This window comes from Dendrobates tinctorius, unplaced genomic scaffold (genome assembly GCF_039654945.1).
Source record: "Dendrobates tinctorius isolate UK_male_01 unplaced genomic scaffold, ASM3965494v1 ptg000041l, whole genome shotgun sequence".
Taxonomy (NCBI): Eukaryota; Metazoa; Chordata; class Amphibia; order Anura; family Dendrobatidae; genus Dendrobates; species Dendrobates tinctorius.
In genome coordinates, this window is record NW_027361709.1 from 6,466,772 (window position 1) to 6,484,864 (window position 18,093).

Genomic DNA, 18,093 nt, shown 5'->3' on the forward strand with positions numbered 1-18,093 from the left:
CTCTTCTCCTTTTCGCCATCTCCTCCTTCTCTTTCCTCTTCATCTCTTTGCTCTTCTTTTCCTCCTTCTTTTTCTTCTCTTTCCTCTTCTCCCATCTTCTTTTCCTCCTCCTCCTTTTCCTTCTTGTTTTTCTCCTCCTCCCCTGTCTTCTTCTCCATCTCCTCCTTCTCATCTCCTTCTCTTTGCTCTTCTTTTCCTCCTTTTTCTTCTCTCTTCTCCTCCCATCTTCTTCTTTTCCTCCTCCTTCTCTTTGCTCTTCTTCTTCTCCTCCTCCTTCTCGTTTCTCTCCTCCTCCCCTGTCTTCCTCCTCCTCCTCTTTTTCTCCTTGGGACCTTTCCTTCCTTTTGTAGATTTTCTCTTGCGCTTTATTTTGCACTTTATAATTTTATCTTTTCTGTATTTTGTGGTTGGTGATTTTTTTTTATGCTAAATGTAAAAAAAACAAGTTGTATAAACCTTTGTGATATTTTGTTTATGAGTAATAATTGCATTTCTATAGCGCCGACATATGAGAGCAAACAATGAGAATGTTGTGCGCCAGAAACACTTAAAGGGGTTGTCTGGTGAAAAGCAGGTTCTGAGAGGTGATCAGTCCTGTAGGGTGGGGGGTGCCGACCCCTGGGACCCTCGCTGAGGCGCAGATCAGGCGCTTGTATCTCTGTAACAGTGGAGCACGCTCCTTCGTTCCACCTCACACTCCATTTTGTATCAGGTACAATCATTTGCCGATCAGCGCCGGTCCCAACTGCTGGACACGACCAGTCGATAAGTGATCACCTATCCCCCAGATAAGTGATAACTTTGAGACCCCTATAAAGCGCCACTGGCATTTTTTATTTTTTTCCCCACCGAAGTAGCGCTTCTAAGTCCCCAGCCCCCCAGTCTAATACTCACCCGCCACCATCTTCATATTCGATCAGCACCGCTGGAGTCAGACTTCAGTAGTTAGTGACCTACCGGAGGACACGTATCTCTGCAAATCTATGAGGGTCTCATCCTGGCTCCCATAGATGTACATTAGGATCTGTGAGGGTCTCTTTCTGGCTCCCATAGATGTACATCAGGATCTATGGGGGTCTTGTCCTGGCTCTCATAGATGTACATCAGGATCTATGAGGGTCTCGTCCTGGCTCCTATAGATGTACATCAGGATCTATGAGGGTCTCTTTCTGGCTCCCATAAATGTACATCAGGATCTATGGGGGGGTCTTGTCCTGGCTCTCATAGATGTACATCAGGATCTATGGGGGTCTTGTCCTGGCTCTCATAGATGTACATCAGGATCTATGAGGGTCTCTTTCTGGCTCTCATAGATGTACATCAGGATCTATGGGGGTCTTGTCCTGGCTCTCATAGATGTAAATTAGGATCTATGAGGGTCTCGTCCTGGCTCCTATAGATGTACATCAGGATCTATGAGGGTCTCTTTCTGGCTCCCATAGATGTACATCAGGATCTATGAGGGTCTCTTTCTGGCTCTCATAGATGTAGATCAGGATCTATGAGGGTCTCATCCTGGCTCCTATAGATGTACATCAGGATCTATGAGGGTCTCTTTCTGGCTCCCATAGATGTACATCAGGATCTATGGGGGTCTCGTCCTGGCTCCCATAGATGTACATCAGGATCTATGAGGGTCTCGTCCTGGCTCCCATAGATGTACATCAGGATCTATGGGGGGTCTCGTCCTGGCTCTCATAGATGTAAATTAGGATCTATGAGGGTCTCGTCCTGGCTCCCATAGATGTACATCAGGATCTATGAGGGTCTCGTCCTGGCTCTCATAGATGTAAATTAGGATCTATGGGGGTCTCGTCCTGGCTCCCATAGATGTACATCAGGATCTATGAGGGTCTCTTTCTGGCTCCCATAGATGTACATCAGGATCTATGAGGGTCTCGTCCTGGCTCCCATAGATGTAAATTAGGATCTATGGGGGTCTCGTCCTGGCTCCCATAGATGTACATCAGGATCTATGCGGGTCTCGTCCTGGCTCCCATAGATGTACATCAGGATCTATGAGGGTCTCGTCCTGGCTCCCATAGATGTACATCAGGATCTATGCGGGTCTCGTCCTGGCTCCCATAGATGTACATCAGGATCTATGCGGGTCTCGTCCTGGCTCCCATAGATGTACATCAGGATCTATGAGGGTCTCGTCCTGGCTCCCATAGATGTACATCAGGATCTATGAGGGTCTCGTCCTGGCTCCCATAGATGTAAATTAGGATCTATGGGGGTCTCGTCCTGGCTCCCATAGATGTAAATTAGGATCTATGGGGGTCTCGTCCTGGCTCCCATAGATGTACATCAGGATCTATGCGGGTCTCGTCCTGGCTCCCATAGATGTACATCAGGATCTATGAGGGTCTCGTCCTGGCTCCCATAGATGTACATCAGGATCTATGCGGGTCTCGTCCTGGCTCCCATAGATGTACATCAGGATCTATGCGGGTCTCGTCCTGGCTCCCATAGATGTACATCAGGATCTATGAGGGTCTCGTCCTGGCTCCCATAGATGTACATCAGGATCTATGCGGGTCTCGTCCTGGCTCCCATAGATGTACATCAGGATCTATGCGGGTCTCGTCCTGGCTCCCATAGATGTACATCAGGATCTATGAGGGTCTCTTTCTGGCTCCCATAGATGTACATCAGGATCTATGCGGGTCTCGCCCTGGCTCCCATAGATGTACATCAGGATCTATAGGGGGGGTCTCGTCCTGGCTCCCATAGATGTAAATTAGGATCTATGAGGGTCTCGTCCTGGCTCCCATAGATGTACCTCATGGGAGCCAGGAGGAGACCTATGTTGGAAGACCATTTCCGGTGACTACCTCTTGAAGCTCATCAATAGAATGCCAAGAGTGTGCAAAGCAGTAATCAAAGCAAAAGGTGGCTACTTTGAAGAACCTAGAATATAAGACATATTTTCAGTTGTTTCACACTTTAATTATATAATTCCACATGTGGTAATTCATTGTTTTGATGCCTTCAGAATGAATCTACAATTTTCATAGTCATGAAAATAAAGAAAATGCTTTGAATGAGAAGGTGTGTCCAAACTTTTGGTCTGTACTGTGTATATGTCCTTTATGCTAGTATATATCGGGATAGGGAGGGGCCCGTCGGACTCTATGCTACTGCTTGGCGCCGTCCTTTTCTGTTTGCCTCTGTTCATCTGCTGCATCTGTAATGAAAAGGGAAGCAGACGGATCCCAATGATTGTGACGAGTTGTAGTTTTTAGTATGGAAGTAAAAAATGTTGTTAACAAGATGTGACCAGAGCCTTCGAAGGGTCAACGACAAATTGATCCCAGGATGCCCCCGCTGTCGAGACCCCATGTTTCGCTGTAGTTTGGAGTCACTGGAACTTGCAGCGACAGAGGCGATGCTGCAGAGGTTTTTTCGCTTATCCTTTATAGTCCACAATTACTGGGGGAAGATGGAAATCTGACAGATCCACATTGGTGCAATGACATCATCAGCACTAAGCCAGTTATGTCATCAGGCCCAGGGTCACATGACCACCCTAATCTGGACCAATATAAAGGTCCTCGAAACATAAAGAGCTCTGAGACCCATGGGCAGAGTGCAACGTCATAACACTTCCCTATTGCGCCACCAAATTATAGGGTTATGCCCACCACCATTCATTCTCTAAGGTTGGAAATATGACCACCAGATGTCGGACCTCTGCTCAGGGGTGGACGTACCATTGGTGCAACCTGTGCAGCCGCCCAGGGGTCCTAGAGGTCAGGGGACCACATGTACCTTCAAAGCAGGTGAGCGACTGCAAAGCGACCATATAGTGTTCCCTCTTCGGTCTGTGTCCGCTCCGCCCTGTAAAAATCCAAAAATTATCCCCAATCCATAAAGGGTTTTCGCCCTTTCAAAAAAATCCCTGTCCCCCATTCACCCCGGATCCTGCACCCCCCCCCCCACAGCAAATTAACAAGAGCACCTACATTAAAATGAGTCCAATTCAATTGATCTCAATAGACCCATCTGTCCTGCAGCCATTGGGAAAGCTGGGGCAAAGAGAGCAGGGTCCTGGGGGGCCGTCAGGTTACAGGGCTATTCCTGAATGCTGGGTTATTCCAGGGGAAAAACTGCTTCAAAAGGACATAGCTCAGCAAAGGAGACAATCCCTGTAAAAGCCATCTCTATACAATAAACCCAGGCAGATCTGGGCAACGTGCGGCCGGCAGACCGAGCCAACCGAAGGCCCACACCGTGCTCCCACACGCCACCGCCGCTGTCACCGACATCCGTATCCTCAGGATGCAGACAGCAGTGAATGTATTGGTGGAGGACAGAGCGTGTTTATTATTTCTTCTTGATCGTTCACGCAGGGTTCACTACTGAACGTTGAGGCACCTGCAATGAAAGGACGTACCTTGTAGGTGTTTGTACGTCCCCAGAAGGATGGCTTAAATATCCAACTGGCCATTGGCAGAAAGAAGGTTCCTCACCCCTGCTGTATATAGTGGGCTATGTGGGGGCTTGTAGTGTAGTTAGGAGGCTGGGTGGAGACTCATACTGTAGATAGAGGCTATGTGGGGTTAACACTGTATATAGGAGGCTATATGAGGCTCATACTGTATATTGGGAGCTATGTAAGGGCTCATACTGTATATAGGGAGATATGTAAGGGCTCATACTGTATATAAGGGGCTATGTGGGGGCTCATACTGTATATAGGAGGTTCCTCATCCCTGCTGTATATAGTGGGCTATGTGGGGGCTTGTACTGTATTTAGGAGGCTGGGTGGAGACTCATACTGTATATAGAGGCAATGTGGGGTTAACACTATATAGGAGGCTATATGAGGCTCATACTGTATATAGTAGGCTATATAAGGGCTTCACTGTGTATAGAGAGGCTATGTGGGGCTCCTACTGTATATACAGTTGTGGCCAAAAGTATTGACACCCCTGCAATTCTGTCAGATAATACTCAGTTTCTTCCTGAAAATGATTGCAAACACAAATTCTTTTGTATTATTATCTTCATTTAATTTGTCTTAAATGAAAAAACACAAAAAGAATTGTCCTAAAGCCAAATTGGATATAATTCCACACCAAACATAAAAAAGAGGGTGGACAAAAGTATTGGCACTGTTCGAAAAATCATGTGATGCTTCTCTAATTTGTGTAATTAACAGCACCTGTAACTTACCTGTGGCACCTAACAGGTGTTGGCAATAACTAAATCACACTTGCAGCCAGTTGACATGGATTAAAGTTGACTCAACCTCTGTCCTGTGTCCTTGTGTGTACCACATTGAGCATGGAGAAAAGAAAGAAGACCAAAGAACCATCTGAGGACTTGAGAAACCAAATTGTGAGGAAGCATGAGCAATCTCAAGGCTACAAGTCCATCTCCAAAGTCCTGAATGTTCCTGTGTCTACCGTGCGCAGTGTCATCAAGAAGTGTAAAGCCCATGGCACTGTGGCTAACCTCCCTAGATGTGGACGGAAAAGAAAAATTGACAAGAGATTTCAACGCAAGATTGTGCGGATGTTGGATAAAGAACCTCGACTAACGTCCAAACAAGTTCAAGCTGCCCTGCAGTCCGAGGGTACAACAGTGTCAACCCGTACTATCCGTCGGCGTCTGAATGAAAAGGGACTGTATGGTAGGAGACCCAGGAAGACCCCACTTCTTACCCCGAGACATAAAAAAGCCAGGCTGGAGTTTGCCAAAACTTACCTGAAAAAGCCTAAAACGTTTTGGAAGAATGTTCTCTGGTCAGATGAGACAAAAGTAGAGCTTTTTTGGCAAAGGCATCAACATGTTTACAGGAGAAAAAAAGAGGCATTCAAAGAAAAAACACGGTCCCTACAGTCAAACATGGTGGAGGTTCCCTGATATTTTGGGGTTGCTTTGCTGCCTCTGGCACTGGACTGCTTGACTGTGTGCATGGCATTATGAAGTCTGAAGACTACCAACAAATTTTGCAGCATAATGTAGGGCCCAGTGTGAGAAAGCTGGGTCTCCCTCAGAGGTCATGGGTCTTCCAGCAGGACAATGACCCAAAACACACTTCAAAAAGCACTAGAAAATGGTTTGAGAGAAAGCACTGGAGACTTCTAAGGTGGCCAGCAATGAGTCCAGACCTGAATCCCATAGAACACCTGTGGAGAGATCTAAAAATGGCAGTTTGGAGAAGGCACCCTTCAAATATCAGGGACCTGGAGCAGTTTGCCAAAGAAGAATGGTCTAAAATTCCAGCAGAGCATTGTAAGAAACTCATTGATGGTTACCGGAAGCGGTTGGTCGCAGTTATTTTGGCTAAAGGTTGTGCAACCAAGTATTAGGCTGAGGGTGCCAATACTTTTGTCTGGCCCATTTTTGGAGTTTTGTGTGAAATGATCAATGTTTTGCTTCATTCTCTTTTGTGTTTTTTCATTTAAGACAAATTAAATGAAGATAATAATACCAAAGAATTTGTGTTTGCAATCATTTTCAGGAAGAAACAGTATTATCTGACAAAATTGCAGGGGTGCCAATACTTTTGGCCACAACTGTAGGAGGTTCCTCACCCCTACTGTATATAGTGGGCTATGTGGGGGCTTGTACTGTATTTAGGAGGCTGGGTGGAAACTCATACTGTATATAGCAGGCTATATGAGGCTCATACTGTATATAGGGAGCTATGTAAGGGCTCATACTGTATATAGGGGGCTATATAGGGGCTTAACTGTGTATAGAGAGGCTATTTGGGGCTCCTACTGTATATAGGAGGTTCCTCACCCCTGCTGTATATAGTGGGCTATGTGTGGGCTTGTACTGTATTTAGGAGGCTGGGTGGAGACTCATACTGTATATAGAGGCTATGTGGGGGCTTAGTGTATAAGGGAGGCTATGTGAGGCTAATACTGTATATAGGAGGCTATGCAGGGGCTCATTCTATTTATAGGAGGCTATGTGGGGTCCCATACTGTATATAGGGAGGCTATGCTGGGCTCACGCTGTATAGGAGGGTATGTGTATACAGCGAGCTATTTAAGGGCTCATACTGTATATAGGGAGCTATGTGGGGAATCATACTGTATATAGGGGCTACATGGAGGTCATATTGTATATAGGAGGCTGTGTGGGGTTCATACTGTATATAGGGGCTATGTAAGGGCTCATAATGTATACAGGTGGCTATGTGTGGGCTCATACTACATATAGGAGGCTAGTTGGGGCTCATACATTATATAGAGGGGTTCATACTGTATATACGGAGCCTATGTGGGGGCTCATACTGTATATAGGAGTCCATGTGGGGGTTCATACTGTATACAGGAAACTATGTGAGGGCTCATACTGTATATAGCGGACTATGTGGGGGCTCTTACTGTACACAGGCTATGTGAGGACTCATACTGTATATAGGGGTCTATGTCAGTGGTCCCTAACCTTTTTTGCACCAGGGACCGGCTTCAAGCAAGACCATTCTTCCATGGCCCGGCAGGGCGGGGATAGAGGTGTGACAGGGGTGGGGCTTTGGTCATAAGGGGGCGGGGCTATGGATGCGGTTGTAGTTTATCATTTAATTATAACATTTATAATGTGACTCAACTCACCATAGGTTTTGAATGAGTGGGAGCACCTGGCTTGTTTCTCTGTTTCAGTGGTAGCACCGGGCTACTTCTACTGATGACCGTCACTGCTAATGATGACTGGAACCTACAAGGAAATGGAGCATTGAGCACTTAAGAAAAATTGTACTGGAGTACTGTACATGCAGATTATTTTCTAATCATCAGAAAATGTATGAGTGGTTCCCTCCGTCCTGTCGAGCTCTGTGTGGCTCCGAGCCCTGTTGTATGCATGGCTCCCCTGTCCCATCCTTGTATACATGGCTCTGCTCCCATCCTCCCATCTTTGTATACATGGCTCTGCTCCCACTCTCCCTCCCTTGTATTTATGGCTCCGCTCCCACTCTCCCTCCCCTGTATATATGGCTCCGCTCCCACTCTCCCTCCCTTGTATATATGGCTCTGCTTCCACTCTCCCTTCCTTGTATACATGGCTCCGCTCCCACCCTCCCTCCCTTGTATATATGGCTCCGCTCCCACTCTCCCTCCCCTGCATATATGGCTCCGCTCCCACTCTCCCTCCCTTGTATTTATGGCTCCGCTCCCACTCTCCCTCCCTTGTAAATATGGCTCCACTCCCACCCTCCCTCCCTTGTATATATGGCTCCGCTCCCACTCTCCCTCCCCTGCATATATGGCTCCGCTCCCACCCTCCCTCCCTTGTATATATGGCTCCGCTCCCACTCTCCCTCCCTTGTATATATGGCTCCACTCCCACTCTCTCTCCATTGTATTTATGGCTCCGCTCCCACTCTCCCTCCCTTGTATTTATGGCTCCGCTCCCACTCTCCCTCCCTTGTATATATGGCTCCGCTCCCACCCTCCCTCCCTTGTATACATGGCTCCGCTCCCACTCTCCCTCCCTTGTATATATGGCTCCACTCCCACTCTCTCTCCCTTGTATTTATGGCTCCGCTCCCACTCTCCCTCCCTTGTATACATGGCTCCGCTCCCACTCTCCCTCCCTTGTATATATGGCTCCGCTCCCACTCTCCCTCCCCTGCATATATGGCTCCGCTCCCACCCTCCCTCCCTTGTATATATGGCTCCGCTCCCACTCTCCCTCCCTTGTATATATCGCTCCACTCCCACTCTCTCTCCCTTGTATTTATGGCTCCGCTCCCACTCTCCCTCCCTTGTATTTATGGCTCCGCTCCCACTCTCCCTCCCCTGTATATATGGCTCCGCTCCCACTCTCCCTCCCTTGTATATATGGCTCCGCTCCCACCCTCCCTCCCTTGTATATATGGCTCCGCTCCCACTCTCCCTCCCCTGCATATATGGCTCCGCTCCCACCCTCCCTCCCTTGTATATATGGCTCCGCTCCCACTCTCCCTCCCTTGTATATATGGCTCCACTCCCACTCTCTCTCCCTTGTATTTATGGCTCCGCTCCCACTCTCCCTCCCTTGTATTTATGGCTCCGCTCCCACTCTCCCTCCCCTGTATATATGCCTCCGCTCCCACTCTCCCTCCCTTGTATATATGGCTCCGCTCCCACTCTCCCTCCCCTGCATATATGGCTCCGCTCCCACTCTCCCTCCCTTGTATTTATGGCTCCGCTCCCACCCTCCCTCCCTTGTATATATGGCTCCGCTCCCACTCTCCCTCCCTTGTATTTATGGCTCCGCTCCCACTCTCCCTCCCTTGTATATATGGCTCCGCTCCCACTCTCCCTCCCCTGCATATATGGCTCCGCTCCCACTCTCCCTCCCTTGTATTTATGGCTCCGCTCCCACCATCCCTCCCTTGTATATATGGCTCCGCTCCCACTCTCACTCCCTTGTATTTATGGCTCCGCTCCCACTCTCCCTCCCTTATATATATGGCTCCACTCCCACTCTCCCTCCCTTGTATTTATGGCTCCGCTCCCACTCTCCCTCCCCTGTATATATGGCTCCGCTCCCACTCTGCCTCCCCTGTATATATGGCTCCGCTCCCACCCTCCCTCCCTTGTATTTATGGCTCCGCTCCCACTCTCTCTCCCTTGTATTTATGGCTCCGCTCCCACTCTCCCTCCCCTGTATATATGGCTCCGCTCCCACTCTCCCTTCCTTGTATATATGGCTCCGCTCCCACTCTCCCTCCCTTGTATTTATGGCTCCACTCCCATTCTCCCTCCCCTGTATATATGGCTCTGCTCCCACTCTCCCTCCCCTGCATATATGGCTCCGCTCCCACTCTCCCTCCCCTGCATATATGGCTCCGCTCCCACTCTCCCTCCCCTGTATATATGGCTCCGCTCCCACTCTCCCTCCCCTGTATATATGGCTCCGCTCCCACTCTCCCTCCCCTGCATATATGGCTCCGCTCCCACTCTCCCTCCCCTGCATATATGGCTCCGCTCCCACTCTCCCTCCCTTGTATATATGGCTCCGCTCCCACTCTCCCTCCCCTGTATATATGGCTCCGCTCCCACTCTCCCTCCCCTGTATATATGGCTCCGCTCCCACTCTCCCTCCCTTGTATATATGGCTCCGCTCCCACTCTCCCTCCCCTGTATATATTGCTCTGCTCCCACTCTCCCTCCCCTGTATATATGGCTCTGCTCCCACTCTCCCTCCCTTGTATATATGGCTCCGCTCCCACTCTCCCTCCCCTGTATATATGGCTCCGCTCCCACTCTCCCTCCCTTGTATATATGGCTCCGCTCCCACTCTCCCTCCCCTGTATATATGGCTCCACTCCCACTCTCCCTCCCTTGTATATATGGCTCCGCTCCCACTCTCCCTCCCTTGTATATATGGCTCCGCTCCCACTCTCCCCTGCATATATGGCTCCGCTCCCACTCTCCCTCCCCTGTATATATGGCTCCGCTCCCACTCTCCCTCCCCTGTATATATGGCTCTGTTCCCACTCTCCCTCCCTTGTATATATGGCTCCGCTCCCACTCTCCCTCCCCTGTATTTATGGCTCCGCTCCCACTCTCCCTCCCCTGCATATATGGCTCCGCTCCCACTCTCCCTCCCTTGTATATATGGCTCCGCTCCCACTCTCCCTCCCCTGTATATATGGCTCCGCTCCCACTCTCCCTTCCTTGTATATATGGCTCCGCTCCCACTCTCCCTCCCCTGTATATATGGCTCCGCTCCCACTCTCCCTCCCCTGCATATATGGCTCCGCTCCCACTCTCCCTCCCTTGTATATATGGCTCCGCTCCCACTCTCCCTCCCCTGTATATATGGCTCCGCTCCCACTCTCCCTTCCTTGTATATATGGCTCCGCTCCCACTCTCCCTCCCCTGTATATATGGCTCTGCTCCCACTCTCCCTCCCTTGTATATATGGCTCCGCTCCCACTCTCCCTCCCCTGCATATATGGCTCCGCTCCCACTCTCCCTCCCTTGTATATATGGCTCCGCTCCCACTCTCCCTCCCCTGTATATATGGCTCCGCTCCCACTCTCCCTTCCTTGTATATATGGCTCCGCTCCCACTCTCCCTCCCCTGTACATATGACTCTGCTCCCACTCTCCCTCCCCTGTATATATGGCTCCGCTCCCACTCTCCCTCCCCTGCATATATGGCTCCGCTCCCACTCTCCCTCCCCTGTATATATGGCTCCGCTCCCACTCTCCCTCCCCTGCATATATGGCTCCGCTCCCACTCTCCCTCCCTTGTATATTTGGCTCCGCTCTCACTCTCCCTCCCTTGTATATATGGCTCCGCTCCCACTCTCCCTCCCCTGTATATATGGCTCTGCTCCCACTCTCCCTCCCCTGTATATATGGCTCCGCTCCCACTCTCCCTCCCCTGCATATATGGCTCCGCTCCCACTCTCCCTCCCCTGTATATATGGCTCTGCTCCCACTCTCCCTCCCCTGTATTTATGGCACCGCTCCCACTCTCCCTCCCCTGCATATATGGCTCTGCTCCCACTCTCCCTCCCCTGTATTTATGGCTCCGCTCCCACTCTCCCTCCCCTGCATATATGGCTCCGCTCCCACTCTCCCTCCCCTGCATATATGGCTCCGCTCCAACCCACCCTCCCTTGTATATATGGCTCCGCTCCCACTCTCCCTCCCTTGTATATTTGGCTCCGCTCCCACTCTCCCTCCCTTGTATATTTGGCTCCGCTCACACTCTCCCTCCCCTGTATATATGGCTCCGCTCCCACTCTCCCTCCCTTGTATATATGGCTCCGCTCCCACCCTCCCCTGTATATGGCTCCGCTCCCACTCTCCCACCCTTGTATATATGGCTCCGCTTGGCTCCCCCATCCTCCCCCATCATTCTTACCCTCACATTTCTGACCTTCCTTCCCGTCGCTGAACTTCCCTCCCTGCATCTCGCGGTGCTTTAGCTCCTGTGCGGAGCGATCACGTGCTACCGCTCATTACGGTGCATGAATATGTACGCCATGCCTATGGGTGATGAGTGGCGTCCATATTCATGACCTTAATTGAGCAGTACACTTGACCGCTCAGCGCTGGATGAAGCCGCCGCGCCGGCAGGGACCGCTAGGTGAGTATCAGCTTCTGCACCACCGCCGGCTCCCCTTGTGTCCGCGGACCGGCAAGGGCACTGCAACGGCCCAGTGCTGGGCCTCGGACCGGTGGTTGGGGACCCCTGGTCTATGTAAAGGCTCATACTGTATATATGGAGGCTGTGTGGGGGCTAATGTATACAGGGAGACAATGTGGAGCTCATACATGTAGGGGTTGTCAGCATACCTAATTCTGCTCAACATTAAGTGATACAATCAATATAAAATAATTATAATTAATATGTTAATATTAATGTTGAGCAGAATTAATTTCAGCCTATTGGTTCGGCCTCCACAACAGTCATGGTCTCTCATGTGGTCCCCTGGGGAAATTAATTGCCCACCTCTGCTGTAAGGGAAGGGTGGGTCTATCCAGTTCCTATAACTAAATTGTATTTTATTCTATTTTCTATCCTAAACTCTGCTGCCCGACTAATCCACCTGTCCCCCCGCTATTCCCCGTCCTCTCCCCTCTGTCAATCCCTGCACTGGCTCCCCATTGCCCAAAGACCCCAGTTCAAAACCCTAACCATGACATACAAAGCCATCCACAACCTGTCTCCTCCATACATCTGTGACCTCGTTTCTTACTTACCTGCACGAAACCTCTGATCCTCACAAGATCTCCTTCTGTACTCCCCTCTTATCCTCTTATCTCCTCTTCCCACAATCACATACAAGATTTCTCCCGTGCTTCCCCCCTACTCTGGAACTCTCTACCACCACATATCAGACTCTCGCCTACCATGGAAACCTTCAAAAAGAACCTGAAGACCCACCTCTTCCGACAAGCCTACAACCTGCAGTAACCACCAATCCACCAAACCACTGCACGACCAGCTCTACCCTCACCTACTATATCCTCACCCATCCCTTGTAGATTGTGAGCCCTCGCGGGCAGGGTCCTCTCTCCTCCTGGACCAGTCGTGACTTATATTGTTTAAGATTACTGTACTTGTATGTATTATGTATACCCCTCCTCACATGTAAAGCGCCTTGGAATAAATGGCGCTATAATAATAAACAATATTATAATTATTGTCACCAGAACACATTCATCTCTGCTGCGTCACCCGTCATTATCAGAGATACAGCAGAGGTGAGTTTGTCATTTGTTGCATCTCATCGTGATCAGTGGCGTAGCGTGGGGGGGGCGGTCCGCCCCAGGCGGCACGTTGTGGGGGCGGCGCGGCAGCAGCAGCAATTCCTCTCTGTGGGAGAAGCGCGGAGGCACAGTGCAGTGCAGCGGCGGGCAGGGAGCGATCACAGCAGCTCCGCTGCCTGCAAGAGGGAATAGCAGAAGCGGAGCTGCAAAGACCCGTCCTGCTTCCTGCCCGGAGGCCACGCTTCCTATTTGACACAGAGGAGCGCCGCTGAATGACGTCATCATTCAGCGGCCGCTGCTGTGTGAGCGAGGAAGAGCGGGCGATGCTGCGGACAGGTGAGAGAGAGGTGGTGTATGTGTGTATGTCTGTCTGTGTGTGTATGTATATGTATGTGTATGTGTCTATGTGTGTATGTGTGTATGTCTGTGTGTATGTCTGTGTGTGTGTGTATGTATATGTATGTGTGTGTGTCTATGTGTGTATGTCTGTGTGTATGTATGTCTGTGTGTATGTCTGTGTGTATGTATGTCTGTCTGTGTGTATGTATGTCTGTGTATGTCTGTCTGTGTGTATGTATGTCTGTGTGTATGTCTGTGTGTGTGTATGTATGTCTGTGTGTGTATGTATGTCTGTGTGTGTATGTATGTCTGTGTGTGTATGTCTGTGTGTGTGTATGTCTGTGTGTATGTATGTCTGTCTGTGTGTATGTCTGTGTGTGTATGTCTGTCTGTATGTGTGTGTATGTCTGTGTGTGTGTATGTGTGTATATATGTCTGTGTGTGTATGTCTGTGTGTATGTATGTGTGTGTATGTCTGTGTGTGTGTCTGTAGGTTAGCCTGGCCCTGGAGGAGATGGGGACATGAGAAGACTGTGATGGGGAGAGAAGGCCATGATGCCTGGGGTGATGGGAGGCCATGAGGGGGTAATGGGAGAAGGCCTTGAGGGGGTAATGGGAGAAGGCCATGTGGGGGTAATGGGAGGTCTTGAGGGGGTAATGGGAGAAGGCCATGTGGGGGTAATGGGAGAAGGCCCTGAGGGGGTAATGGGAGAAGGCCCTGAGGGGATAATGGGAGAAGGCCCTGAGGGGGTAATGGGAGAAGGCCTTGAGGGGCTAATGGGAGAAGGCCATGTGGGGGTAATGGGAGAAGGCCTTGAGGGGGTAATGGGAGAAGGCCTTGAGGGGGTAATGGGAGAAGGCCATGATGGGGGTGATGCAGAGAAGGCAATGATGGGAGTGATGGGGTGATGGAGCAGAAAATGATGGGGTGATGGAGCAGGCAATGATGGGAGTGATGGGGAGAAGGCAGTGATGGGATGATGGAGCAGGCAATGATGGGAGTGATGGGGAGAAGGCAGTGATGGGGTGATGGAGCAGGCAATGATGGGAGTGATGGGGAGAAGGCAGTGATGGGGTGAAGGAGAAGGCAATGATGGGAGTGATGGGGAGAAGGCATTGATGGGGTGATGGAGAGGGTAATGATGGGGTGGTGGGGGAAAAATAAATGATGATGGGGTGGTGGGGGAGAATGCAATGATGTGGTGGTGGAAAGGACAATAAATGGGGGTGGTGGAGGAGGAGGAAATGATGGAGGTGGTGGAATGGGCAATGATGGAAGTGGTGGGGGAGAAAGCAAAGATAGTGGTGGGGGAGAAGAAAATGATGGAGGTGGTGAAGAGGACAATGATGGGGTGGGGGAGAGGACAATAATGGGATTCGAGGGGAGGAGGACAATGAGGGGTGTGGGGAATTGGGATGGGAGGAAGGGGGACTTATAATGGCCTTAGGAACAGGGGGAGGTGGAGGAAGACATATCGCTTATTATGTCTAACACAGTCCCTTAGTATATAGTGTACTCACTATGTCTAACACAGTCCCTTTGTATATAGTGTACTCACTATGTCTAACACAGTCCCTTAGTATATAGTGTACTCACTAGTTCTGTATAACACCATCCTTAGTTACATAGTTTCCTCTTTTATTATGTATAACACCATCCCTTATTACGTATCATCCTCTCTAGTTATATACGTATTTTGCCGTCCCTTATTATATAGCTTCCTCTGCTGTTATGTATAGTGCTGTCTCTTACATAGTGTATTCTTGTTAATTTTGTTATTTACAGCGCCCTCTTTTATTACATAGTCCCCTCTCTTTTTAGATACAAAACGACTGCTGATCGAGGAGCCGGTGACCAGACGACCAGTCCATCAGCTCCTCCATTAGAAAGGAAGCTTTCCCATGCTCCATCAGCCATCATTGCATTATACAGCCAACAAGACAGGACGGCATGTGATAAAAAACAGGGCTCTATATAATCCAATATGTAAGGGACGGTACTGTACATAACAAGAGAGGGCACTGTGTAATAAGGGACAGCAATATACATAATAAAGGAGACTATGTAATATATATACCTGTATGTGTGTGTGTGGCTATATAATATCAATATCCATCTATACACACACACACGTAGCTTTGACGCCATAAAAGGAGGGGGGCCCGGACACATTTCTTGCACAGGGACCCCAAGCTGTCAGTGTCCGCCCCCTGTCCGCCAAAATAATTTGTACTTTCTGTTTTTTTTTTCTGTCACATTATTAAAAATTATTATTAAAAAAGCCATTAGGTCTTCATCCAGCATCATCAAGCTAATACATACTTATAGAGAGAACTGCAAGATGAAAGTCTAGAAATGTAGAAATAATAACAGCCGAGTTAGTAGCAGCCTAAAAATTAGATCTTTGAGTGTAGTGTGGGCTCTTCGGATGCTTCCGGATTATCAATGACCAAAGGGGTGGCAAATTTTTCGACCGCCCCGGGTGCCACGAACAGTTGCTACGCCACTTATTGTGATTCTAGAATCCATTATCTGTGGTTTACATAGGACTGCAGGGAAATCTGCTACATTATATCAGCAAGTCACTGCCATGTCCAAAACAAATAAACTACAAATTCATACAAGAACACTGATATAATTTGGCACGTCTCAGGATTTTACATAGGACTGCAAGAAATCTCCAGTTAAAGCCCTGACTGACTCTGCCCAGCAGCTGGGTGACACATTCAGCTCTGCTACATCATTCCTATAGTTTGGATCCTTCTCCCCAGACAGGGTGGGTGGGTGCCAGGACCCCCCACATATACAGTGGCAGCCTGGGATCCCCCTGCAGCCGCAGATCACGTGGGGGGCGCCCTGTGTTACTTGCACCAATTTAACCCCCCTCTATCTCCAGCCCGGCTGAGCCCAGACCCCCCAAATAAATCCGCATCTGTCCCTTGAAACCCCCTCTCCTGGTCCCGACCCTGATCCCCCCTGATCGCCCCCGGGAAACCCCCGTAAATCGCCCCCCAGTGTCACGCCTCCCCACCGCTAGGGCTCCGGCAGCCTGGGGAGACGCCGATCAATCCGGGGATTTCAGGGTTAATAAGGCCGAGATCGGGGTCGGTTCCCGCGCAGATCGGTAGCGGGGGGTCCCGGGTGCGGGGGGCGGTGCGGGTCCCGGTGCTGGACGCTCCCGGATGGCAGAAAATGGCGCAGAACTGAGCGGGAAGAAACACAAGTTGCGGGGAAGCGGCGCAGGGAGCTGTTGTTGTTCCCAACGTGGTCCGCACCCTCCGTATAAAGGAGGCGGAGGAGGCGGGGCCGGGACCAGAGAGAGGGAACATGGCGCAGCGAGAGGTCGCCCCGGCCACCCCCGGCAAGAAGTCCGGGGGCAAGAAGAAGAACCAGCCGGGCCGCTACAGCCAGCTGGTGGTGGACACCATCCGCAGCCTGGGCGAGCGCAGCGGCTCCTCCCTGGCCAAGATCTACGGCGAGGCCAAGAAGGTGTCCTGGTTCGACCAGCAGAACGGCCGCACCTACCTGAAGTACTCGGTGAAGGCGCTGGTGCAGAACGACACCCTGCTGCAGGTGAAGGGCCAGGGGGCCAACGGCTCCTTCCGCCTCAACAAGAAGAAGCTGGAGGGGCTGGCGGTGCCCACGAGGAAGACTCCGGCCCCCAAACCGGCCGCCAAGAAGCCGGCGGCTCCGAAGAAGAGCCCCAAGAAGGCGAAGCCGGCCCCCAAGAAGAGCAGCAAGAGCCCCAAGAAGGCGAGCGGGAGCCCCAAGAAGAGCAGCAGGAGCCCCAAGAAGGCGAGCGGGAGCCGGGCCCCCGGCAAGAAGGCGAGCAAGCCCAAGGGGCTGAAGGCCAAGAAAGCCTGAGAGACCCCAGAGACTGTGCCCGAGCGAGGCCGAGGGGGCTGGAGAAAGCCCCCCACACTGTGCCCGAGGGGGCTGAAGAAAGCCCCCAGAGCCCAGACTGTGCCCCCCCGCATCCCCCGCGTTCTATTTGTTTATCTTCCAGGATGATCTTTGATACTTTGTTGCAATTTTTTTTTTCCCCTTTTGACGCTTTCGCTCCAGAGACAATAGCACTTATTCTTCTTCTTCTCCTGTGCAGGGTGTAAGGGGTTAACCCTGCTGACACTTTATTATGTTTTATTTTTTTTTAAGAATTTGATTATCTGTTTGTTATTGTTTGCATGTGACGTATAACTTTTTTTTTTTTCTACGGTCTGTAGAATATTTGTTTTTTTTATATATAATTTTTTAATAAAATAACAAATGTCTCATGAGGAGGATTTCGTTTTTTACCGTTTTTCTTTATAGTTTTGGGGGGAGGGGAGTGGTTTGAACACTTTGTATAGCACCATAAATTCCACAGCATCACAGTGCCCATTGGGGCTCATAAAATAGAAGACATGGAATCAATGGTGCTATAAAAATTTAAAGCCAGGTCAATATTTAGTGTTTTTATATCAGTATTTGTTTATCAAAATACAGTGAAACAATCCGAGACGTATTACAAAGTGATGACGTGTTTCTAGCCCCCATTACTGGCTTTGGATTACAAATACTGATCTAAAAG

General features: G+C 50.0%; 1 protein-coding gene and 1 long non-coding RNA gene across 2 annotated transcripts; one reads left to right on the plus strand and one right to left on the minus strand.

Moving 5' to 3' along the window:
* Positions 1 to 2,596: 2,596 nt before the first annotated feature.
* Positions 2,597 to 7,871, minus strand: LOC141088842 (uncharacterized). Its single transcript, XR_012232075.1, has 3 exons — positions 7,581 to 7,871; positions 3,717 to 3,843; positions 2,597 to 3,190 (listed from the first exon to the last, which is right to left on the minus strand). It is a non-coding gene; the product is annotated as an uncharacterized lncRNA (long non-coding RNA).
* An 8,944-nt stretch (positions 7,872 to 16,815) lies between these two features.
* On the plus strand, positions 16,816 to 17,801 carry LOC141088843 (histone H1.10-like). The gene has a single exon (XM_073575060.1). It carries the CDS (start codon positions 16,851 to 16,853, stop codon positions 17,385 to 17,387), a length of 537 nt encoding a protein of 178 aa, XP_073431161.1. The 5' UTR covers positions 16,816 to 16,850; the 3' UTR covers positions 17,388 to 17,801.
* The last annotated feature ends 292 nt before the right edge of the window (positions 17,802 to 18,093 follow it).

Excerpts from the sequence above, each read along its gene's own strand:
- LOC141088843 (XM_073575060.1), top strand. The coding sequence starts at position 16,851 with ATGGCGCAGCGAGAGGTCGCCCCGGCCACCCCCGGCAAGAAGTCCGGG.